General features: G+C 46.3%; 2 protein-coding genes across 2 annotated transcripts in view; one reads left to right on the top strand and one right to left on the bottom strand.

The window, feature by feature from the left end:
* The window catches only part of DOCK5 (dedicator of cytokinesis 5), a 175900-nt gene that overhangs the window by 1216 nt on the left and 148571 nt on the right, over positions 1–26113 (bottom strand). Inside the window, exons 38-51 of the mRNA XM_063139247.1 lie at positions 24600–24719; positions 23402–23491; positions 22592–22696; positions 20764–20905; positions 19584–19665; positions 17051–17135; positions 16080–16166; positions 14954–15130; positions 8519–8602; positions 6903–7040; positions 6181–6347; positions 5148–5325; positions 2920–3058; positions 150–247 (exon numbers count right to left, since the gene is read on the bottom strand). Coding sequence (XP_062995317.1) covers positions 150–247; positions 2920–3058; positions 5148–5325; positions 6181–6347; positions 6903–7040; positions 8519–8602; positions 14954–15130; positions 16080–16166; positions 17051–17135; positions 19584–19665; positions 20764–20905; positions 22592–22696; positions 23402–23491; positions 24600–24719 — 1692 coding nt within the window. The remainder of the gene's footprint in view (positions 1–149; positions 248–2919; positions 3059–5147; positions 5326–6180; positions 6348–6902; positions 7041–8518; positions 8603–14953; positions 15131–16079; positions 16167–17050; positions 17136–19583; positions 19666–20763; positions 20906–22591; positions 22697–23401; positions 23492–24599; positions 24720–26113) is intronic.
* The window catches only part of KCTD9 (potassium channel tetramerization domain containing 9), a 145157-nt gene that overhangs the window by 55347 nt on the left and 63697 nt on the right, over positions 1–26113 (top strand). The gene's annotated exons all lie outside the window — the stretch shown is intronic.

The following is a 26113-nucleotide window of genomic DNA, read 5'->3' as shown; positions in this document are numbered from 1 at the left end:
TGGTTTCAGGAAACGAGCCAGTGAACTAACCAATCAACCACCTTTCGGCAGCATCACCCTAAAAAGCCCTCGGGGAAATTTGTACTGATGGTTCTTGCTCAAGTCACGGGATCTGCCCCACCTCAAAATGTCACTTTCCATTTCCTTACCTCCGTGGAGTTCCTTGAGTTGGACTTGGGTGGGGGTGGGGGTGGAACGCTTTGCAGGTTCACGGTTGCTAATCCATCTGTTTGCAAAGAAGGGAAACCTAGAGAAGGGAGATAAGGAAAAAAAGACAGACGGTTACGGTTAAAAAAAAGGGGGGGGCAGTGGACAAAAGACAGTGTTCTGGTGGAAGCATTCCTGTGCCTCCAGTACATTGAGGCGCTCACATGCACTCTTATTTTAGCAGGTGATTGTGAACAGATGTGTCAAACCGGCGTCCCACTTGCAATTCCCTGGACCTGAAACCTCTCAGAAGCGTCATCTGTGCGCATCAAATGAATTTAAGCACATGTGAAAAATGCACACCTGGGACAATGGAAAACGAAATCCAGAATGACAACAGAACTGTCCAGTGGGGTTTCCTTTCTCATTGGACTTTATCCCTCGCAGTCTCCCAGAATCTAACACCTAGTGATGGGGTGAGGAAATCAGCCAAACTTCAGACACATTCTGGAGGAGATCATCTCGGTTTTAACAGCAGAGGGTAAATTTACCCTGTTTTTGGTTTCCTTCCCTTTTCCAACAGCTGGTTCATCATTTCAGCATATTGGTTATTCTTCTAGATTTAGGATCAAACCAGGTGTGACGTTGGGAGACTTATGATCACATTTCCCATGGTTTTTGCCCAAAGTGCTTTTTTAAAATAATAGTTTTAAATGAATTTTCACAAGGAAAAAGAAAGGTGTAATATATATGAAACAAGTAACATCCATACACTAAATTTCCAATATTCATCATAGGTTCAGAAAATCCCAATTGTGCCTTCTCCCATATCAACTTTTCCACTCACTGAGGTCATCAGAGGACATGCTCCTGGTGGATCCACATGGATCTATGGCCTGATCAGAGTCTACCCAGAGAAGAGCCTTCAGTGTGATGGCCCCCTTTCTATAGGGGTCAGGCAGGCACCATCATTGCATTGCTTCCAGCACCTCCTGAAAATGTCTTTATTTCAGGAAGCCTGCCTTGACTGACCAGCCATATTTTCATCAAAGTTCTACTGTATTTGTTCGATTGTAAGACGCCATCGATTGTAAGACGCACACTAATTTCAGTACCACCAACAGAAAAAAAGCTTTGATTCTAAGACATAATAAATGCACCCGCGATTCTAAGACACACCCCGTTTTTAGAGATGTTTATATAGGGGAAAAAGTGCGTCTTAGAATCGAAGAAATATGGTATTTCTTTAAACACACACACACACACACACACACACACACACACACACACACACACAGAGTTTTATTCTTTTATCTTATCTTGATAAGTTAAAAGAATTAAACTCCATGTTATTTTGGATGCCATGCTCTGGAATCTGCCTAGATATGGAACAGTATATAAATGATGTAAATAAATAAACAATACATTATTTAATTTTATTTATTATTGTATTTATATCTTGCCTTTTTTCCTCCAAGGAACTCAAGGTGGCATACATAATCCTCCTCTCCATTTTATTATCACAACAACAACCCTGTGAGGTGGGTTGGGCTGAGAGTCTGTGACTGACCTGAAGTCACCCAGTGGGTTTCCATGGCTGAGTGGGGACTAGAACCCAGATCTCCCGACTCCCAGTCTGACATTGTAGCCCAGCCTTCCTCAACCTGGGGCGCTCCAGATGTGTTGGACTACAACTCCCAGAATTCCCCAGCCTGCTGGGGCATTCTGGGAGATGCAGTCCAACACATCTTGAGCGCCCCAGGTTGAGGAAGGCTGCTCTAGCCACTCCACCACACTGGCTCTCACCATTAATAAATTAATAAAGCTTCCTTCATAATATACGTAATAACTGGTGTCCAGTTTTGAATCACATCCTGATATTTAGATTAGCATCTTTGGAAGTCTGTTAAAATTAACCAGTGTTAACTGCTCCCATGCCCTTTCTTGCCACTCTGCTTCACTTGGTCTCTGATGTAACTTTCAATATTGAACCCATGAGATTCCAGAAGCGCTTGGAATCGAAAAGAAGTCTTGCTGCTTTTGAGAATCTCCATATGCCCTTCGAGAGATCAGTCTACTTATGGGGCTTCGGACTATAGAATGACTGCAGTTGGAAACCTCCACCCTTCTCCCAAGGCAAGATGGACCTCACCAACCTTCAAAAGGTGTCAGCTTCTGGACCATACCACAGTGCTGGCCAGGCTTTTGAGAATATCATGCATTTTTAGAACCATGAGATTCGGAAGAGGTTGGCAGTGTGAAGTCTCCTCTCTATCTAGCTTAGGAAGATTTAGCTTTTTTGGAGAAAGGATTTCTAGCCCACATGACTGGAGAGGTGTATTTGAATTCGTGGTGGCAAAACAATGCCAAATTGCTTCTCAGCACTGAACATGTTGGAAGAAATTGGTCCAAAGCAAAGGTAGGCAACCTCTCAGGATCCAGGAGCTATTTCCCATCCTAATGTATTCAGTGGGGGCTGTACTCCAGCCTTCTTGGGACGCCACTGAATTTGCTACCGAAATTCAGCCGTGCGGCACCTGAAAAGGCGCTTTTCTCCAGAAATCGACCCTTTTTTCCTGCTATGCTGTCGAATTTCAGCAGGAAATTTGGTGGCGGGGGAATGTAAAAAACGCCGAGGGATTACTGTTGTAGGGCACAGGTTGCTCACCTCTGGTCTAAAGGCAAGACATGGATAATCCTCTCAAGGGGGAGAAAACACTTTCCCTACCAACGCTCTCCAAAAGGAAACAAAAATGGAACGGCAGGACTTACTTTGGGTTCTTGGAGTTTTGGGAGTGATTGGAGGCGGACTGAGAGGTGAAGCTTGTTGGAGCAACGAGCCCTGAAGTAACGTCAGTCTGCTCTCGCCCAGCTGGAGACTCTTTGGCCTTGGCGCTTTTCCTGATGCATTCTGGGAGAGTGGGAGAAGAAGAGAAAACAGGAAGCTTTACCGAAAGCAACAGGGACGCTCCTACATTATCGGAACCCAAGTTAGTGCCTGCTGGGAAGGCTTCATAAATGATCTAGGAAAGCTCCGGGCTGACAAAGAGGCTGTTGAGCTGAAATGTACAGGTAACAGGCTGAAGAATGTTAAAAGCTATAGGCAACTGAATCTGCCAACAGTCACCTGGGGCTTTGGGGAATAGATCCAGAGCTGTGGGAAAGAGATTCAGGGCTGGGTCCCAATGAACCCTGAATGAGCTCTGTAGTGTTTGTGAGGCGCCCATTCATTGAGCCAGGCCAGGATTTCTGAATGACCTGCGTCAAGCACAGATAATCCATCCCAGGTTTTGTACCAGACTGGAAAGGCAAAGGCCAACCTGCCTGGGGCTGCCTGCAAAGAAAGATCACTAAAATAAATGACTATCACCTAAGTCTTGTGTGGAACCGGATTCCTTCTTCCAAGGGTCCCAGGTCTGTGGACACAACAAGCTCCATAAGGGTTAGCAATATCTCTTAGGAACCCACAGAGTTGGATTCTGATTGGGATTCAGGCCTTGTGCTCATTAAGGAGGTAAAGATTTACCTGGGATGTTTCATTTCAGCCTGCTGGTAGTGGTTCACGTCATTTAAGGTTCCCCGGATTTTTTTTTTTTAAAAAATCCCTTCATGCAGAAAACTAGCACACCAGGGAGAAGGAGGCCAGCCTGATGATCTAGCTTTCTCTGTGCAGGGAATTGTTGGTGTGTGCATGTGCATCTTTTCTTTTCTTTTGTATAAAGAACATTCAATCATGGCAGCCCTCCCCCTGCAGGCTGGAGGGGTACAATGCAATTGTAGCAAAGTAGGCCCGAGTCAGTTTGCTACTCTGTAGCTGGGCTCTGCAACATCTGAATGCTGAACAGATATGAACAGAAAACAGCGACTATGGTATGTTTGCATGGTGGAGGCTGGTGGTTCCCATTTTGATGGGGCTGTGAATCCATTCCGGGTTTCAGTCAGAACCCTAAAGCAGGGGTCCCCAACCCCCGGTCCGCGGACCGGTACCGGTCTGTGGCCTGTTAGGAACCGGGCAGCGCAGATGAGCTGTTTTCACCCACCCATACCCACCCTAGTGTACCTGGTCGCAGGGCACCATCTTGCCTGCCCAGCCGAAGCAAAGCTAGGACGCTGGGGTGGGGGCGGCTTCGGAACAGCGTGCCCGGCCGGAAGCTGCTCTGGGAGAGCGACTTGCGGGGGCGCCGTTCTGAAGCCGCCCGCCCACGCCAGCATCCTGGCTTCCCTTCAGCTGGGCGCCCACCCAGCCAAAGCAAATCCATGCCCGCCCGCCCCCTCCAGCATCTCTCAGAGCCGCTGTGGGAGAGCGGCTTCCGGGTGCGGCAGCAGGGGTGGGGAGGCTGCCGCAGCTCCGCTCTTCCCTCTCGGGGACCAGGCGAGCGTGACCCTGGCTGCTGCTTCCAGGCAGGAGCGGGCCTTGCATGTGGATGGGCTGAAGGCACACGGCGCTGTCGGCACTCCGAACGCGGAGCAGGTTGCAGCTTGGGCTGATGCTTGGTGGGAAGGGGAGGGAGGGAGGCTGTGGCTGGCAAGGAAGGGGGCGGCCCACCCCTTGGCGCCTCCCTAACCCCTCAACCCACCCCACCCCGGTCTGTGCAAAAATGGTCTCCCACAAAATCGGTCCCTGGTGCCAAAAAGGTTGGGGACCACTGCTCTAAAGGACCTATCCAAGGGGCTGAACCTAGTTTGGGGATAGGGATCAGCACCTTGGATGGTTCCTTTAGAGTCCTGGTTTGTTCTGGCTGAAACCTGGACTGGATTCACAGCCCCACCAAAATTGGAGCCACCCACCTGCACTGCATTTGCTGCTGGGGGCTCAGAGGGCTTTAATGGCAGCCAGCAGAATGTAACTAAATAAAAAGCCCCTCCTTAATGCGATCATCATATTTCCTGCTACTTCAGCCCCACCCGGTTTTTAACAACCCTATAAGCGGCATGCATGGCCAACAGAAAATGACAGATGCTCCCAGAGGGCATTCTCATCATTGCAATGCTTTTATTACCATTTTGGAAGTCAGCTCAGCCTCTGGCTCCTTCTCCGCAATAACCTGAGATTTGCTGAGGCTCCAGTCCTTCCGCCTGAATTTATTTGTCCGGTTCTCGCCGTCCTCTTTGGCAGAGAGCTCTTCCATCCTAGAGGAGGCTGAAATCCGCCTTTCCACCAGTGGCTCAAGAATCGATCTGCAGCCCGTAGAGACAGACAGTCACAGAAGATTACCCTCTGCCATCTCTTGTCATCAACGTGAAGTACTGTGATAGCTGCCTTCCCAGAGAGAAATGTTCAGGCCCTGGGAAGGACCAGTGGGAAGGGATAGGCCAAGGGGATTGAACATCTTTCAGCTAGACGGCCAATTCCTTGAAAGGTTCAGAGAAAGGCCAGGATCTCTTCTCGATCATCCCAGAGTGCAGGACATGGAATAAGCTACAGGAAGCCAGATTCCAGCTGGACATCAGGAAAAACTTCCTGACTGTTAGAGCAGTAAGACAATGGGACCAATTCCCTAGGGAGGTCGTGGGCTCTCCCACCCTAGAGGCATTCAAGAGGCAGCTGGTCAGCCATCTGCCAGGGATGCTTTAAGGTGGATCCCTGCATTGAGCAACAGATTGGACTTGATGGCCTTATAGGCCCCTTCCAACTCAACTATTCTATGACTCTATAAACTCCATGTAGGCAGCAGCTCTTGGGGGCCAAATGGGAAATTTGTGCAAGTCGAGCAGCGCTCGCAAAGTAGATTTGCATAAATCTCGCCAAATTTGCACAAATTTCTTCCAGAGGCAAAAGCAGGGCTGATTTGGTTACTGAGCAAAGTCAGGAAATTTGTGCAAATTGAGCTTGGAATCAGGAACAAGATGAATGTGAGCCCATATTTGACTATTGGTGAATATTTTTGGAGGACATGTGCTCATGCTTGGTGCTTCCATGTTTTGCGAGCAAAAACAAAGTTCCCATGCATCCCCTAGCCATGAGAAAAACCAGATTTCTTTTGTTTGAATTTTATCACCGACAGCTTTTCTACAGATCCCATTGCTACTCACCCATCTGATCCCGGTCTTGAGGAAGTGCTGTCTGACGAGGTAGAAGATGTGGATCCCACAGAGGACGTTACGGAGGTAATCGATAGTCTCCTCAAAGTGGAAGACATGATGTAGGGCAAAACCACTGACCCGGACCTGCTTTGCTTTCTCTCCGTCAGTGAGGAAGGCTGTGAGGTTAGAATACAAAGTGGAAAGTGAGAATCCAAAGGCTTTATCGAATGCTACCCTCTATATAATGGCTGTTGGGGAGAGAGAATCAATATTTGCTTTTCATCTTTTTCATCTTTGGAGCAGTGGCCTTCAACTGGTCCAGACCCAAGACCCACCTCCGACTCCCAGCCTGCAACATGGGACCCACTTTCACAATTGCCTAGCATGGCAGCCACAGCTTGGCCACGACCCATCTGGACTGTTCTTGTGACCCACTAGTTGGAAGAGCACTGCGTCAGAGCCATCTCAGCAGCCTGATCAGCCAACAGGGCCCATCCTGATGTCATCCATACTTTCAAAACTACAGGTCAATAGCACATCTGACTCATAGGAATTACAATTGATTGGCGGAAGCCCTTGGAATCATCACTGAGTCCTCCATTCTCTGTCACAAAGTCAAAAGATGAGCATCCCACCCCATGTTGCTAATCAGTAGCTAGCGATCGAAAGGGTGGCTGCTTCACAGAGTGGTTTATCAGAAGCAACCTGAATGAGCATGGCGGAATGTTTACCAGAGTTATCACACCGTAGAGCTTCTCCACTTTTTCCCTCAACTCTTTGAAGCAGGAGGTTAGCCTGTCATGGAGAGGCTTCAACTGGTCCGTCAACTTCTTCCCATGAATCCGAATCCCTTCCGCCAGCAAAGGCATCTGAAAGACAGTGTCAAATGGGGCGGACGATGAATCACGGGGAAAAGGGTCAAGCACAGGTTGCCCCCATTTAGATGCATCACTACGGTGGATCTTCTTCCCCACGCCACATCCTGGAGCATTTATAACAGGCTCAGTCCATTGGCCCTTCTGGCTCAGTATTGTCTACTGACGGTTGGGAACCTCCGGCCTGGGTGCCAAATCCGCCCCTCCTGGATTCCCAGGGTGGCCATGTCCCCTTATGCTTCCCCAAGCGCCACCCACTTTCTTCCAACCATCAACTGTTTGATGGTGTCGTGATTTTTGCGTGTGTTTTTCCCCCATTCGAAAAGGCTGACATGACTTTGTTACTGACAGTAAGATCTTTAAGCTACAATATGAGGGCATTTTTGGCCCACATGTTTTGTATCTGGCCTTGTCTCTGACAATGAATTCACCCCTTGGGCTGAGGATGTTCCCCATCTTAGTACGTTTTGACTAGAAGTGGCTGCCGTGACCCTTCCCTGCCTTGTTTATTGAGATCCATTTTAATTGCAGATACCAGGACTTGAACCTGGGATCTTCTGCATGAAAATTGTGTGCTCTTTCCATGGAGCGATGACCCCTCCTTAATAATTGGTCTACACAGCACTCCTTTGGATAGGGGTGCCCCTGTGTGCTCCCAGCCTTTTCTATGGGGCAGCTATAAACAGTTTCATGTATGCTAAACCTATACTGTTGTGTCTGGGCTAGTGTCTCTGTCCACCAACATTCTCCTTATTCATAGCTAATGGACCCAACTTCAAATGGGTTGGAATAGCATTCAGTTTGACGCAAGGAAGCTTTCGAGCAAGGTTACACAGCTTTCAGAACTGGACACACTGTGCCTGCTCCGTCTGAGTGAAGCCACACCCCTCGACATGATCCCTTCCGTGTTGTACCCCTACTGCCTCTCTGAGGGAGGGATCTGTCTACCCCATTCTCCTGGCGGAGGGTGGGGGCAGCCCAAAAGCAGTGAGTACAGGGCAGGCATATACCTGCATCCCTTGGTCTACTCATCTCTCGTGCTTCAAACTGCTGCAAAGTGATGTGCAGAGTAAGGAAGTGGCTGAAGATGTTACTGCAGGTAATTTAAATAAATTAATGCACTTTAAAAACAAAATAACCATGAGTTGCACACCCCTAATGGTCCACTTAGGATCCATGCCAGGTTTCAGATGTAAAGCTTTCACGGTCTTGATGCTATGGTGCCGACTCATAGAAGGGCAGATGGGAAACCGTTTTTATCACGATAGATTCTATTTATACCCTGCCTTTTTATGGGCAATGCAGGGTGAGCTTTGTTGTGCTAGGGCGATTTTAAAAGAAGGAAGAGGAGGAGAAAATGAAGTAGAAAAAGAAGGAGAAGGAGAAGGAGAAGGAGAAGGAGAAGGAGAAGAAGAAGAAGAAGAAGAAGAAGAAGAAGAAGAAGAAGAAGAAGAAGAAGAAGAAGAAGATACCTGCAGAGCGATTAGCTGCTTGAGCAGTTCAATCTTATCTTGATCTTCAGGGTGTTCTTGACTATACTTCTCTGTGAAAAAGGCCTGAAGAGAGGGAATGAAACAGGGAATCATCAAGACGTTGGCTTGAAAATGCAAGTTTTTGATGGGTTTTCCCCCTTTTTCTTAAAGAATCTGGTTAAGCTGTAGCAGCCTTTCCCAACTTGCCATCCTTCCACCATTCCCGGCCACCATGACCATTGGGATATTGGCTGAGGATGGGAGCTACAGTCCGAAACATCTGGAGGGTGCTAGGTTGAGGATATAAAAGTAATCAATCAAACCAAATCAAACAGAATGAAAAAAAAATCTTGTCAGGCGATAACTGCAAGTCAAGAGATTTACAGTCAGCCTCCTCCAGTGCAAGCAGAAGGGGCTCCAGATCTTTGAACTCAAGATGATTAGTCAGAATTTTCCTTCAACAAGCGGAACTTTGTATCAAACAACCAGACAAAAGCTCATGTTTCCCTAGTTTATGGCTTATTGAAATTGACTGACGACTGAGTCGCACAACCATTCATGGTACTACACAGTCATTTTTGCCACTGACTAGTCATGGAGACCTATGCAGTCTAAATGCAATCCGATTCAAGCCAGGAGCAGGAAGGAGAGAGGGGCGGCACTGAACATAAGAAGAGCCCTGATGGTTATGTTCTGCCTCCAGTATCCGAGACAGTAAGCTTGTGTAGACCAGTTGCTGGGGAACATGGGTGTGTGTGTGTGTGTGTGTGTGTGTGTGTGTGCTGTTGCACCATGTCTTGCTTTGTGGGAACAGAGTGCTGAACTAGATGAACCCTTGGTCTGATCCAGCATGGCACTTCTTAGGTTCTTATCTGACCAAGGATCCATCTAGTCCAACATTCTGTTCACACAGTGGTCAACCATCTGCCCACCAGAAACCTATAAGCAGGACATGAGGGCAACAGCACCCTCCTGCCCATGCTCCCCAGCAACAAACAGACAGGCTAAGTCTCAAACTGAGATTGAAAAAGAGGGAATATACTGATGATATTTAATGGACATGATATGTTTCAACAAGTGGTCTTTGTCAGAGGAGGCAAAAAGTCTAGCATTGTCTTATTCAAATCTTCTCCAACCTGGAATCCTCCAGATGTTTTCAACTCCAACCCCAGCCAGCATGGCCAATGGTCAGGAATGCTGGGGGTCATAGCCCAAATAGCCTGGAGGCCTCCACATTGGGGAAGGCTCTCTTATTTTTTAATTTAGTATTTGGTATTGTATTGTATTGTATTCTTTTAAATGTTTGTAATCCACTTTGAGAATGCTTGTTATTGGGTGGATTCAAAATGTTGTTGTTGTTGTTGTATTTAGTTGTATCCCTTAAAACCTACAAATAGAAATATACAAAAGTTTAAAATATAATTAAATATGTTTCAATATTAAAACATTTAAAATACATAACAATTTTAAGAGTCCTAGGCATAGATGGAGGTCCAGATTATTCGCCAAAATCTGCTAGAATAAAAAAGTTTTTGCCTGCCTCCAAAATCACATCAAGGAGGGAGGGAGCCAGCCTAGCTTCCCTGGGAAGAGAGTTCCAGAGCATTGGGGCAGCCACTGAGAAGACCCTCTCCAGCGTTCCCAATATAACAAATAAATAAATCATTCACGCAAGACGAACTATCGATGTTTCCCCAGAGAACGTCTTGCCAATAGAAACTGGGCCAGCAAAGGCTGGGAAAACATCAAACAGTCAAAGGAAAGGCAGCACAGTCATCTAGGGAATGCTAGAGGTCTGGATCCGGATCATAGGTAGGCCAGATTTACCCGGTGGCTTGGGATACAGCAACCATGACCAAGGAGCAGAAGTAAAGCTGGGGCTATAGGAAGGAGCGGGGTTGATTGTCGAAGACTTACAATGGCCATTGGACAATATTAGCACGTTTTGTCCCAGCCTGGAACAAACCCTAGGTGGGGCTAATGTTGCCTACTGGCTAAATACTGAGTGTCAACAGAGGGAAATGCAAGCTTAGCTCATTTCCTCAATGTGTCTTCCTTTAATTTCTCCCACGTAAGGGGAAAAAACAACAACAATGCCTGCCATTCTCTTTTACATGGAAAAATAAAGCCTTAAGTTTGGAGTCACTATTGTGGCAAGGAGAAACCTGTTAGGATCCCACTGGCTGGAACTGCGAGTTAGAGCCATGGCAATATACGTCCCCTCTTTAGGAACACTCGTACATAGGGTTGCCATACGTCCTGGAAAACCAGGAATGCCCCGATTTCCAGGAGATTCTGAAATGTCCCGACCGGCTGGGCAAGAATCCCGGATTCCTGGTCCAGCTGGCCGGAGAAATTCTGACCTCCAAAATGGTGCCTTGAGCCTGCTCAGTGGAGCGACAGCAGCAGAGAAAAAGATGCATCAATACGGCGCCTTTTCCAGAGCATCACCGCTCCTCCTCATCTGAGTCACTCACCAAGACTCACCTTATTGCACCTTATCTGCATAGAAGAGGAACAACCGCGAGGAAAGGCGCACGTGCTCTCCTCAGACTACCTGAGTCCCATGCCATGCAAAAGAGTTTGGTAAGCTTGGCTGGTTGTGGTCAGACCTTTCAGGTAAGTGCGGGGCAGAGCTGCTGGGTTATTTGTGGGGGAACAAACAGAGTTTTGTGGGGGACAAGAGGGAGGGAGTGATTGGGGAGTGAAGGAGAGAGGGGAGAAAGGAAAGGAAAGTCACCCCCCCCCCAAAAAAAAAACCACCCTTCAAAAATCCACCTCCTTGGATTTGGGTTGCAAGCCTCAAATCTGTTACCTGGAAGTAAGTTGCAGTGAATTTAAGATGTCTGGTTTTACAGTAGTTGATGTTTTAATTGAAAAATTGGGCTTTCCCTAGACCTTTACATATTGCTTAGGGTTTTTTTTAAAAAAATCCTACCTCCCCCCCCCCCCCAAAAAAAAAAATTGTCCCGGTTTTGTGGATTCAGAATATGGCAACCCTACTCATACACAAACAAGCAAGGAAAATGATCTGCGCAGGGCTTTGATTCCTGGTACCCAGCATGAAAGAAAGACCGAGATGATGATGATTATGGCAGCCCGCAAACCCCAAATGCCCTGAGTCGAGGATAGGAAAATGTGAGCAAACAATTGATGACTTACAGATGTGGCTGCAGCAGTTAACAGCCTTAACGTGTTCCCCCCCCCACACACACTTTTGCAAATCTAACTTTAGCGCATAAAATAGAGAAGTAGCAGCTCAAAATACACCCTGGTTGAAAATGGTCCCTGCTCCCTTTTAAGCATTTGTCAACTGACTGGATCAGGCAGTTTTCTGATCCCCCGGCATCCATACTGTACTGAAGTGACTACAGCATATTATAGTCAGAAATCATTTTTATTGCAGTATAATCGCCCGTAATGCACTAAATCTTTCACATTCGATGAAGCTTCGTCAGCGCTACAAATCTTAGGTCGCTGTTGTCAGGCTGTGTACACTCCGAGCCTAACAAGACAAACAAACACAAAACTCTTCATGGAACCCAATCCCTACCAAATTCACCACGTAAAACCCAACTTAAGAGTAAACCCATTGAAGTGAATGGGACTGATTTAGTCATGACTAACATGAGTCTCATTCATTTCAATGGCCCTACTCTAAGTAGGACTTAGGTTGGATTTTACCCACTTGCTGATAGCTATGCTGGGTGGGGCTGATGGAGTTGTAGTTCAATTGATCTGGAGGGCGCCAGGTTGGGCAAGGCTGCATTAAGCTACTTGTGGCATGGATACCTGAAGGATATGATAGTATGTCCAAATAGTTTATTATATTGGCCACTGGTCTAGAGTATATTTATTCCAAGCGAGGCTTGGAAGACGGCAACAAGGGAGAAGGCCTTCTCTGTGGTGTCCCCCCCCCCCATTATGGAATTATCTCCCTGACAAGGCCCACATGGCACCAACATTGTTATCTTTTTGGCTCCAGGTCAAGACTTTTTTCTTTTCCCAGGCATTTAGCAGCATGTGCTAAGATTTAAATTGACCCTGGATCTGTTTTTTTAAGTTTGGCTGAATGCTCAGAGTTGTTTCTGATAGATGTTGTCTTTGTCTATTGTATTTTTATTTTACGGTTTTAAATACGTAGGTTCTTGGGCAAATGGCTTTTCTTTTAGTCTCACCAGATTGCCTTCTGGGAGAAATGAGTGTTTTGTGCTCACCATCGTAGCCATTTTGTGAATGGGCTTGTCCTCCCATGGCAGCCATTTTGTGACAATGCCCATGACCCTCGCTCAAAATTCCAAACGTGCCCCCTGACCTATGAAGGTCAGCTCTTCCTTACCCTAGTCCAGCCTTTCTCAACCTGGGGCGCTCCAGATGTGTTGGACTGCATCTCCCAGAATGCCCCAGCCAGCTGGCTGGGGCATTCTGGGAGTTGTAGTCCAACACATCTGGAGCGCCTCAGGTTGAGAAAGGCTGCCCTAGTCAAAGTGAGGCCCTCCATGTAGATAACACGCAAAGGGGGCGCATGCCACATCGATTTTGGCCCTCCGGATGCTGAACGTAATGCAAGATACCAAATTCTGCTCTTCTGCAGTGTAACTGAGGACATGTGGACGAAACACATCTGAACGGAGGGACACTCAATTGCTTAAGTTCACTCAACTGCCCAGTTTCATACAGAGCCAACACACAAATGATAAAGAAACATATCAAAGCAAAATCAATTTCTAATCTTAAAAAAAAGTTTCTACAATGGTCTATAGCTATGAAGAGTACTTGTATGATTCATATTAGGAGATGGCTATTTATAGGACTTTGATAGGAGATGAATATTTTCAGCAAGTTAACAAAGGAAACATGAACCATGCTATGACTAAAAACGCATAAAGAAAGGCATGATAAAAAGTGTTCATCACTCACATCAACAAAAACTTTGCAACCCTAACCCCACAGTCCCCTTCAAGCCAGACATTAACTCAACAGTTTTATACTACTGCCATCAGTTGTCCTTGCAAAGTATGTAAACCAAACAGGCTGGTCTGCACATAACATCAAGCCATGGTTTGGGTGGTTGAAATCTCGCTTGTTCTTGTGTCCAAACCCATCCTTACAAACAAACCACGGTTTGCTAATCAGCTACAAACCACAAACAGAAGCCATGGTTTGTTGTTGCCTTATGGAGTCTGGCTTGTTTAAACCACAGCTTATCATGATATTTGAACCTAAAGCCATGGCTCATACCTGGCTTCTTTGCATTGTGGTTTGCCCTGAAACAGAGGCACCCAGGAAATGCAACTTGAAAACAGAACCGCTCTGAAAGCGGGCAACAAGAGAGAGGGCCTTTTCTGTGGTGACCCCCCAATTGTGGAACAATCTCCCTGATTGTCATCTTTTCGGCGCCAGGTCAAGACTTTTCTCTTCTCCCAGGCATTTAGCAATATGGAATTAGCCTGGGTTTGCTTTTGTATGTTTTTGTGGTTTTAAATTGTATGATTTTGTGATTTAATTTTTTTGCATATTGTTTTTAAATGTTTTTATCCTATGTAAACCACCCAGAGCGCTTTGGCTATGGGGTGGTATACAAATGATGATGATGATGATGATGATGATAATAATAATAGAGAAACAAACCAGAAACAGGGTAAAACAAGCCGTGGTTTGTTTGTTCGCCTGCGCGATGATCCATAGCAAGATCCGCACCAGAATCCGTGTTTTGTGCTAGGGAACTGCTAGGGAAATGACTAAATTTGTGCAACACACCCTTAGAAAGACACCCTTGCATCTAACTCAACATCAAGCTCAAAGGCAGGATCATGCACACCACACAAATCCTAACATGGCATTTGGGTTGCACCTATTGCTTTTGCATGTCTGTAAGAGTGAAGCAATCTTAGCATGAAACTTATCAAAACTAAATTCAGGTTTCTAGTCCTTATGACTGCATAGATCCTTTTCAAAGACCATGGACAACATCTGGTGAAATCTCAGAAAGTAAGTGGAGGTGGGTGGGAGGGGAGGAGTTGAACATGATGTCCCGTCTCTTCCTTTTCTCTTTGCACCCCATCCGCTCCCTCCCTCTTAGTTCTTACCAAAACATTCCACAACACACAATACTCTATAATTAGAGCCCATTAAAGTAATTATTGTAAAATGAACGAGGTCCTTTGCTTCCCAAAGTGTACTAGGCAATCCTATTATGGAAAGGCAATGGTGTAATGAATAGAAAACACATCCCTTGATCTCCAACCTACATTTACTTGCAGTTTATACCCTGGTCTCCATCCTCTGCTGTATTAATTAACCCTAATATGTATGTGTTTAGTGCAACCTGATATTCCCTTTCAGCTTGCCCTTTGTTAGGACAGACCACAGGATTGCCCTCTGCAATGCCAGTGGTGTGGCTTAAGTATTACAGATGCCAAGAAGACAGCAGACCTTCTCGTAGTTGGTGTATCCGCCCATGACGGCTGGGTCCACAATGCCATTCAACAGCATGGAGAGGGGGTGCACAGGCAGGGTGCGATCCCAGGCATGCTGCTGCACACAGTTGCTGATCTTCTCATTGGTCAGCTCCATGGTTTCGATGGCATTCTCCAAGGGGCTGATCTCCTCCTGAGAAGCACAAACACAGGAGAGGTGAAGGCTGTGCCTCAAATGAAGTCTTCGGTACTGGTCAATGCAAATTTCAATCTGCATCCCACTTTCCAGGTCCAGGTCCTACACACAGTGATGTGGGTTTTCTGGCCATAGAGCAGCCTTCCCCAACCTGATGCCTTCCAGATGTGTTGGACTACAACTCCCAATGGCCATGCTGACTGGGGACAATGGTCATTGTACACCAAAACATTTGGAGGGTACCAGGTTGGCGGGTGGGAAGGTATTGTAAAAAATGTCATCAAGGTCATACCCTACATACCCAGAGCATGGTCCAAGGGCATGGTCCCAAAGCACATATGGCCACCACCTTGATGAAGCTAAGCAGGTCTGAGTCTGGTCAGTGTTTGGAAGGGAGACCACACAGAGAACCTTGAATTCCATGACAGAAATGGTGATGGTGATGTACCACTCTATAGCCAAAGCTCTCTGGACGGTTTATGATGATTAAAACATTAAACATTAAAAATTGATATACAAAAGTTATAGGTTGGGGGAGGTTGCTCTAGAAAGTGATCTAATTGAGAGTGTTTATCTTGCATCACTGGTTACTGGTCTGTTTCCAGCTTATGTCCTATAAAGCCCTATGTGGCTTGGGAGCAAGCTACCTGAAGGACCACCTTCTCCCATACAAGCTGACCCAGTCTTCAAGATTGCTGTCGAGGTCCTTCTTTTGAGACCACCACAATCAGAGGTGGATTTGACGGCAAAGCAAAAGTTGGCTTGGGGACCGCTAACCCACCTGTCCTTCCCTGTCTCACAGGGTGGTTGCAAGGTTAACACCGGGAAGTCTCTCTGTGCGTAGGGAAGAACCCTCATTTGCTCCCCTAACCTCCGAAGGAAGGGGGGACACACAAAATGGAATAGCCAATAAATAGACTGAAATGCAACCCTCTCAGAAACTCACCATCGAAACTTGCTTGACTTCAAACCATTTGAGAATCCCTGGGAATGAATAGGCGGTCGTGTAGGTGGTTCGCTCTATCCACATAGTCTGAGAAGAGAAAACGCATGCATACAGAGTGGGGCAGCTGCAGTGACTAGCCGGAGTGTGGGTGGAGTTCTCTCTTAGCCCTTCCTCAGCCAGCTGACTGGGCTGAGGCCTACGATGCCAGGCCTTCCAAACCTATCTAATACAAGAGTCAGCTGTGCATAGCCCGGTTGCTTTTTCTGAGGGTTCCAGACTGTGGCAGGATCAGGGCCGCGGGAAGAGTAGTGCACTGAATACCAATTTGATACCAAGGGTTAAATTGTTAATGACCATTAAAGGCTGGGGTCAAGGATACCTAAAAGTCCACCTTCTCCCCTACCAACCTGCCCAGCACTGCCCATGATTTGGGGGATGGACCCTATGGAGGAGGCTCATTCGACTAGGATGGGAATGAGGACCTTGTTAGTGGCTTCACACTAAGAGTGGGACAACTCGCCCCCTGAATTCTGGTTCCCATGTTCCTAATCCAGGTGATTTTCAGGTGTCTTTACTTGCTGTTGGTTGGATCCAGAACCTAAGAAGTCTGGCTGTTATTTTAATAATGTATTAATTTTATATGTTTTAATCAGTTTTATGTGTTTTATAATATTTTTGTATTCTATGTTGTTCTCCACCTCAATCCAGAGGGAATGCTGGGTAAGAAATATATTATTATTATTATTATTATTATTATTATTATTATTCATGTTTAGGGGAGACCCAGTGAAATCAATGGGACTTGTTAGTCATGAGTAGCTCCCCCCATTGATTTCAGTAAGTCTCCTCAAAGCATGACCACGTCTGGATCTGACCTTCTAAGTTTTGCACCAGGTGATGGAATTGAAAATGGCAAGAAAGACAAAAAGGACAGAAAAGCAAAAGCTTTGCTCGAAAGATGAAGGACTCACCGCAAATTCGTTCTCAGGATCTTTTTCTCCTTTCCTGAATGGCCGGGAGTATCGGAATTGTTGCACTTCATTGGATCTATAGAAGCTGAAGAAGCAGATAACCAAGGCATCAAATCTCAGCCTGTAATCTCAGCCAGCATCTGATAGTCAGGTTCAACTCCAGTGCTAAAAAAATATCCTTTTGTTTATCTATCTCAGGTTTCCCCTGGTGCCCTCTAGACGTTTCCGACTCCAACTCCCATAATCCCCCAGCCAGGCCAATTCAAGGTGTTGATTTTGGCCTTTAAAGCCCTAAATCTTAATACTTGGGAAGGGTCAGACAGGTATTTATTTATTTATTTATTTATTTATTTATTATATTTATTTGTATCCCATCTTTTGCCCAATGCTGGGTCTCAAGGTGGCCTTACAAAGTTTAAAACATACATGGGGGGTGGAACATAGTTTAAAATACACAACAAAATTATAAGATTAACTTAGATGGAGGGCCAGATTATTCTCCAAAGGCCTGCTTGAACAAAAAAGTTTTAGCCTGCTTCCGAAAGCCCATCAAGGAGGGAGCCAGCCTAGCTTCCCTGGGAAGAGAGTTCCAAAGCACTGGAGCAGCCACCGAGAAGGCCCTCTCCCGTGCTCCCACCAAGCGTGCCTGTGAAGATGGTGGGACTGAAAGAAGGGCCTCTCCAGAAGATCTCAAAGCACGGGCAGGCTCATAAGGGAGAATACGGTCTTTCAAATAACCTGGACCCGAACCATATAGAGCTTTATAGGTCATAACCAGCACTTTGAATTTTGCCTGGAAACAGACTGGAAGCCAGTGGAGCTGTTTTAACAGGGGAGTTGTGTGCTCCCTGTAACCAGCCCCGGTCAACAATCTGGCTGCAGCTCTTTGAACAGCTGGAGTTTCCGAACACTCTTCAAAGGCAGCCCCACGTAGAGCGCGTTACAGTAATCCAATCGGGATGTAACTAAGGCATGTGTCACCATGGCCAGGTCCGACAATGTTATCTGAAGAACTGCCTATACCTGTCTGACCCTGCCCAAGTATTACAATCAGTATCAGAGGCCCCACTCACTGGCCCACCAGCAGGAGTCATTAGGCTGACGGATATTAGGGACAATGCTTTATCAGTGGTGGCCCCACACCTTTGGAACTCCCTTCCCCAGGAAGATATATATGGCCTCATCATGGTTGGCTTAAAAAACACCATGAAGACACCATTACTCCAGTTTGCATTTGGTGGTGAAAAATCACTGGCTGCCGCATGTGTGTTTAATCGTAATTTGTATGTTCATGTTTTTTTTAAATATCATAAGCCGCCTTGTGAGGGCAGTACGTCCTGAAAAGCGGGTAATTATTTCTTTTTTAAAAAAGGATCTTTCAAATAAATAAATACACATGCACACTCCAGAGCTCACACGTTCATTTTCAAAACAAACAAAACCACAGCACCTATTTAAGAACGTAAGCAGTGCCCTGATGCTGGATCAGACCAAGGGTCCATCTAGTCCAGCACTCTGTTCACACAGTGGCCAGGCAGCCTTAGGTCAGGGATGAAGAAGCAGGAGATGGTGCAACAGCACCCTCCCACCCATGTTCCCCAGCAACTGGTGCACACAGGCTTACTGCCTCAGATACTGGAGATAGCACACTATTTCAATTCCAAAATAATTCCAGATGCCGCCAGACACCTGCAAAAAAGCCGCGCCTCCTCCTGAAATGGCGACAACATTAAATATTAAGCTGCCGACAGCTTTACGCTTTGGTTTTCCTAAAGTCCAGGAGAGCCAACTGGCGGCTGAAGCTTAGAGTAAGGCCTTTTGTTTCTAGGCCCAAAGGACTGTTAGAGCAGTACGACAATGGAACCAATGACCTAGGGAGGTCATGGGCTCTCCCACCCTAGAGGCCTTCAAGAGGCAGCTGGACAGCCATTTCTCAGGAATGCTTTGAGGTGGATTCCTGCATCGAGCAGGGGGTTGGACTTGATGGCCTTATAGGCCCCTTCCAGCTCTACTATTCTATAATTCTATGAGGATCGGTTAGTATGGGACGGGAGAACTGACTTGCATCCGAATTGTTGGACGTTTGGCTCGTCTTAGCTGCCATCTGCCTGCGCCCATTGGGCGGCGTGAGCTTCTTCTGAGGCTTGGCTCTGCCCGACAACTTGCATATTTCTGCTGCCGAACTTGCACATTTCCTCTCACTGCGTCAATATTGGCTGTAAAACCGCTATTGACGCAAGGGTAAAGGCGCGAACACGCCACTTGCGTCTTTACCCTTGTGTTAATGGGGCCTTTATGGTCACCACTGCTGCAGTGGGGAAAATGTGCGATTTCGGCAGCGAAGGCAGACAGCTGCCAAGTGTTTGTCGGGGTGTCGCGAGTGCTTGAACACAGGTCTGCGAATCTGCCACTGGCAAATGGCTGGGTCAGGGGGGCGGATGCGGGGGAGTCCATTTGACACCCGGACTCAGTCGGGTGCTCGTGACATCCCTATCGATTAGTTTGGGAGATGGGGTGCGTGGAAAGTGGTTACTTCAGAATCTGCTCCGGAACAGGCTTGTCCTTGTAGTTCAGTGGGAGGTTCATCACGGGTTTAACTATGAAACACTGCACATCTGGGTGGCGTGAATTAAGGAAAAGAAATAAGGAGCGGGTTGGCAGAAATTGCGCGTCAGCGAGATCTCGGAATGTCTTAATGTATATACATATGGAAGGAAAGAAATGGGAGGGACCATAGTTTCATGTGACCGAGCACCTGATTTGCATGCAGAAGGTCACAGGTTTCTCCAGGTACAGCAAGGAAAGAAGCCCACCTGAATCCGTGGAGAGTCACTGCCAGTCAGTGTCGACAATACTAGGCTGGATGGACCAATGGTCCATCTAGTAAAAGGCAGCTTTCTATGTTCGTATGAGATGCTATGATCCCTTCTCCCAAACTGTAGCTAAGGGGAGGGGATCTATGTCGTAGGAGGGAGGGTAGGGTCTGGTCCTCGATGACTATTTATTTACTAGTAATACCACTTCATATAATAAAATCCCTAAGCAGGTGACACGCCTGACAACTGTGTACAGCAGGGGCGTTGAACCTTTTGTTACCTGAGGGCTGGAACCTTTTGTTCCACCTCGGGTGCTGCATTCAGAGACTGAAAGAACTGGGCATGTTTAGCCTGGATAAGAGAAGATTGAGGGGAGACATGATAGAACTCTTCAAATACCTAAAAGGTTGTCACACAGAGGAGGGCCAGGATCTCTACTCAATCATCCCAGAGTGCAGGACACGGAATAACGGGCTCAAGTTACAGGAAACCAGATTCTGGCTGGACATCAGGAAAAACTTCCTAACAGTTAGAGGAGTATGACAATGGAACCAATGAACTAGGGAGGTTGTGGACTCTCCCACACTAGAGGCATTCAAGAGGCAGCTGGACAGCCATCTGCTAGGGATGCTTTAAGGTGGATTCCTGCATTGAGCAGGGGGTTGGACTCGATGGCCTTTTATTCTATAATTCTATGATTCAAGTGGTGGGTGGAGCCAAAGGCAAAAGAGGTGTGGCCAAAACTACCAGCGTGTTTAACTTGAAGCTCTGAATGCCAGTGACTAAGCCTTAGAAGAGGCATTTCAACCATTTAGAATGGGCTGGGGGGGGGAACTGGACAAAAGCTGGGGAACCACCAAATGATAACGCCTGTATGTGTGTGTGGGTGAAGGATACACTGCTTAAGAGACGCTTTGATCTCTTCTGTGGGTGGAGCAGTGCTACTCAGCTTCTCAGCATTTGGAAACTGGGTCAGTAATTTCAGGTTGAAGTCTTCCCGCCTTTCGTATTCCTTGCCACGATAAATGAAGATCTTGTTCTGCAACAGGAACAACAGAAAACCACCAGAAATTAGAAATCAATGGTTATTTTTTAAAAAAGGCATATTATTATTGTTGTTGTTGTTATTATTATTATTATTATTAAGAAGGAAACCAAAATTCCCAGAGGCTGTTTCCAATCACTTACTGTGGATTTAAATACCTGGCAACTTCTCCTGTAGTTAGCAAAGCATAGGAGACCGTGGGTCCTTAAGAGAATTGATATCTCACTTTTGTTTGAGCAAGTATGTTTACTTTCATATACTGTATGTGATAATGCAGAAATAATCATTATGTTTTGAGACTCTTACTATCATGTTTTTAAAAAGTTTTTTTTTAAAAAAGTTTATTTATTTGTAACCATTTACAATAATTTCTAACATGTTGATGTATACTGAACAATTTATTGTGATAGACAATGATGAACTTTTGTCTTTGTAAATATTATATTCTTTCTAGAGGAAGGACCTTAGGGTCCGAAACCCGTTGGTCTTTCTAGATGGACATGACGGGCTTTGCCAAGTCATGCTGTCTTTTACTGATCCAGAAATTTCCTGACTAATGAACGTATTTTAAGTGTGACTTCTTTCTGGATGTTGGTGTGGATGTATTGCGTAGGCCTCTACGCCACTCCATAGCTGAAGCTCTCTGATGGTTTATATCCCCAGCATTTCAGGCGGGACAAGATCATGACGCTAAATTGAGAAGTGGGCTGTCTTGACACTCCACCAAAATGAGGCACAAACATAATCTAGCTATTTGTAATACCAGCACTTTATACAGGTAAAATTAATTAAAGGGTGGTGGTGGTTCTGAGTCAAATTCTCTTTATTCAGGCTTCTTAAAATTCTAATTTATATCCTCCTATAGTTCTAGTCCCTCCTGCCACCCCCAATTACGATAGAAATGAAGGGAGGCTTTTGGCTTAATTTCCCACTATGTGGAACGAGGCTTTCTTATCCTCTCCTCCCTCTCTGCACTCTCCAAAACCGCTCCAAAGGGTCCCCCAATCCTTCCAATAGATTTTGGGCTATAGAACAGGTTGCTATAATAAAGAGGAAGGACACACACACACACACACATATATATATAAAAAAATGAGTGAGGAAGGAGGCTGCATGGATTCTGAGAGCCTTCCAATAGCAAGCTAGAAGGAGAGAGAGAGAGAGTTCCAAGAATCATTTAGATGAATTGAATAGTCCTTGAAGATGAGAAGTCTCTCAAAATACATCGGGGACACAAATATATAGGGAATTAAACCTTGCAGCTGTCTGTTTTGTTTGGCTTTTACAGCCGAGAATTTGTTTTTATTTATTTATTACATTAATATCCTACATTTTTTCCACTTGCAAGAAACCAAAGGTGGCTAACATGATCCTCCTCCTTTCCATTTTATCCTCCCAACAACCCTGTGAGGTAGGTTAGGCTGAGAGTCGGTGACAGGCCCGAAGTTGCCCAGTGAGCTTGATGGCTGAGTGGGGACTAGAACTCGGATCTCTCGAAACCCAGTCCAACACTCTAACCACTACACCACATGGGCTCTCTTGGTTTTTCTCCTGTACTCCGCCGCCCCCAACTAATGATGGAGGCTAATCATAATCACATGTTTGCAGCTGCTGATACAGATTTTCTACATGTCCAAGAATTATTATGGGCTGCCATCAGGACCTTTCTATCATCCTTACCCGGAGAAAGGAGGGAAATCCATGTCCAAAATACCCGACGGCAAAGTACTCTGGCTGAGGTCTCATCGCTTTCATGATGTTCTCATAAAATGTGGCCCGTTTTTTCTGTGCGTGCACATTCAAAAGAAGAAAGGGGTGGGGAACAGGGTACATATATTTATTTACCTTCACCCAATAGGGGAAAAGCATGTGGTTGAATGTCGTGTTTTTAAGGCAGAAGCCCACACAGTGTTTTCAAACTCCATGCTAAGAGCCCAAATGGACATCACTAGAAATCTATGCCTGACAGCTACATCTTCCCCACCTCATTTTTTACTCAAGAGCAGGCACAGGAAACCCCCCCAGATCTTAAAAGCCTCCCTTAACCCACACACTAAGGTCCAGATTCTGCCCTCCCCCCCGGGTGTCTTTTCTAGAGTAAAAAGGGGGGGGAGACATAACTGCTAGATACAGATTTCAAGTAATATCTGTTTGGGCCCCAAATCATAGTTTAGTAGTGTGATGAGAACGAGATGCAGCAAGCCTTGGTCTTCCATGCCCCCCACTCTGGAGTGAATGTGAGGAATAGTACAGACGCTCCCCCTTCTGGTTTAGATTAACTGCAGCTTTCCTAACCAGACAATCAGCGGTTAATCTTAACTATGGTTTGTTGGAAACAAGCAAACTTCAAACCATGGTTTATGAAGATGGCTTGTTTATATAAATGACAGATAACCTTAACCACAGTTCAGGGTTCTGGATGACGCAAACTGCGGTTAATTGAAACAGCCCTCTCAACCCAGCAAGTGATTAAACATCCAGCAATCTTACCAAGAGGTTGCTGAGCCCCTCGTAATCGAAGACTTTGTTCTCGTACATGTCAGCCAGTTCTTTGCTTAGCTGGATAGCTTTCTCCCACATCTGCCGATAACATAAAATGTGAAACAAAATGGACCAAACATTTATTGGGAGTGACTGAAGGAGCCCAGGGGCCAAAACTGACCCTTTGCGGTTGCCCAGATAGCCACGCTCCACCCTCAGGCTCTACCCTATTCCCCTTAACCACAAATTGTTTGCTGGTTAAGAATGTAAGAACATAAGAAGTGCTCTGATGCTGGATCAGACTGAGGATCCAGCAGTCTGTTTACATAGTGGCCAACCAGCTGTCGTCCAGGAATCAACAAAGCAGGACACAGTGCAACAGCACCCCTCCCACCCATGTTCCCCCACAACTGGTGCACACAGGCTTACTGCCTCAGATACTGGAGGTAGCACATAAGCATCAGGGCTAGTAGCCATGGATAGCCTTCTCCTCCAGGAATTTATCCAACCCCCTTTTAAAGCCATCCAACTTGGTGACCGTCACAACATCTTATGGCAGTGAATTCCATGGTTTAACTCTGTGCTGTGTGAAGCAGGACTTCCTTTTATCTGTCCTGAATCTCACGAGCTTCATGGGATGACCTCGTGTTCTAGTATTTTGAGAGAGGAAGAAAAATGTCTTCCTATCCACATGGTTTTCTGGCTTTTGTGCATTACACAAGGTGGGAGCTTTAGTACATATGGGATTCTCCCAAAGTTAGAAAACACTGAAGCAGCTGTATCGAGAAGTCCTTGACGTTTTTAAATTTTAAGAATAAAAATGATTTTACACATTAAATAAGAAAAAGAAAAATCAAAACAGGTACAATTCCTCATCATAAAGATGAGACATCATTATATTATTATTATTATTATTATTATTATTATTATTATTATTATTATTATTATTGCCATTAACTCTGTCTTTCTTTCCAGGCACAATTCAAAGGGTTGATGTTCATCTTTAAAGCCCTGAATTGTCTCTAAGATAGAGGTAGGCGGAAGGTAGATCGGCATCAATTGCTAGATCTTTGGGTGATTTCCGTTAGATCAGGGAAGGTTCTCTGACTCCCAGTTATTTAACAATAGCAGCAACAAGTGCTGCCTACCCCGATCTAAGAGACCGCTTCCTCCTGTATCAATCGGTAAGAGTGGCCCAAACACTCACTTTGCCTTTGTCAAAGAAAGCAATGATTTCTTGGTAGAGTTTCTCCTTGAGTTCCTGTTGCGAATAGACATAGTAGCTGTCCCTCTGAAGCAAGTGCGGCGCGCACGGATTATCGGACCACTAGGAGAAAGGACAACCAGGGAGTTAAGAAGGACACAAAATACTCTTCCTATCCACATGGTTTTCTGGCTTTTGTGCATTACGCAAGGTGGGTGCTATAATACATATGGGATTTTCCCAAAGTTAGAATACACTGAAGCAGCTGTGTCAAGAAGTCTTCTGTGCTGTGCTACTTTTGCTCCGGGTTGGGGAAGCCTGGTCTAAGAGCTCAACTAAGCACGTAAAGTAGAGACGCAGCCCTAGAGGGTGCACAAAGCCCATCCCTTGGCTGATAGTTAGCAAGAATAGAAAAGGACAGCAACTCAGTTCACAACGGGGGTGAGAACCTCAAGCCCCTGGGCCAAATCCGTCCTGTTCCCATGGCCCCACCCCCTTTTGCCGACCACCAATTATTGGGCAGTTTAATGGCTTCTGCGCAGTTCCCCCTCCCATTTTGAAACGTTGAAATGTCTCACTTATGGGTAGTAAGGAATTTAAGCTAAAATATGCTGGTCTTTTAGACCCCACCCCTTTTGCCTTTGGTGCCATCCACCACTGGAATGTGGCTCCGGAGGGCTTCTCTGCAATGGAATCTAGCCCAGGGGCTTAGAGCCTCAAACATCTGCTAGGGGAGTGAGGGACCTTCGGCAACTATAGACTAAGAGCTTGGGGACAAGCAGCCGATTTAAAAACAACCAAGATATCCCCCTGACCCGCCCAAATTCAAACAGATTACAAGATGTCACACCACATAAACCAGACAAAGAGGAAGTGCTGTTGGGAGGAAGTCACCTGACTGAGAAGTCAGGGGTTATGGTCTCTCTTGAGCCCCCTCCCTCCTGCTACCAACTGTCTCTGCAGAGGCCATCAGTGAGGGAGGAAGCAGCAGCCAGGCACCTCTCCACCGTGCCTGGGTCCAGCTCCAGCTGAGAGCCCCCTCCCTCCTGCTACCAACTGTAACTGCAGAGGCCATCAGTGAGGGAGGAAGCAGCAGCCAGGCACCTCTCCACCGTGCCTGGGTCCAGCTCCAGCTCAGAGCCCCCTCCCTCCTGCTGTCAACTGTCTCTGCAGAGGCCACCATGAGGGAGGAAGCAGCAGCCAGGCACCTCTCTACCGTGCCTGGGTCCAGCTCCAGCTCAGAGCCCCCTCCCTCCTGCTGTCAACTGTCTCTGCAGAGGCCACCATGAGGGAGGAAGCAGCAGCCAGGCACCTCTCTACCGTGCCTGGGTCCAGCTCCAGCTCAGAGCCCCCTCCCTCCTGCTGTCAACTGTCTCTGCAGAGGCCACCATGAGGGAGGAAGCAGCAGCCAGGCACCTCTCTACCGTGCCTGGGTCCAGCTCCAGCTCAGAGCCCCCTCCCTCCTGCTGTCAACTGTAACTGCTGAACTTTCCAACTAAGATTGTAGTGCCTGAATT

This window comes from Elgaria multicarinata, chromosome 12 (assembly GCF_023053635.1).
Source record: "Elgaria multicarinata webbii isolate HBS135686 ecotype San Diego chromosome 12, rElgMul1.1.pri, whole genome shotgun sequence".
NCBI lineage: Eukaryota > Metazoa > Chordata > Lepidosauria > Squamata > Anguidae > Elgaria > Elgaria multicarinata.
Note: the sequence above shows the minus strand (reverse complement) of the source record. Positions and strands in the feature narration are given on the sequence as shown.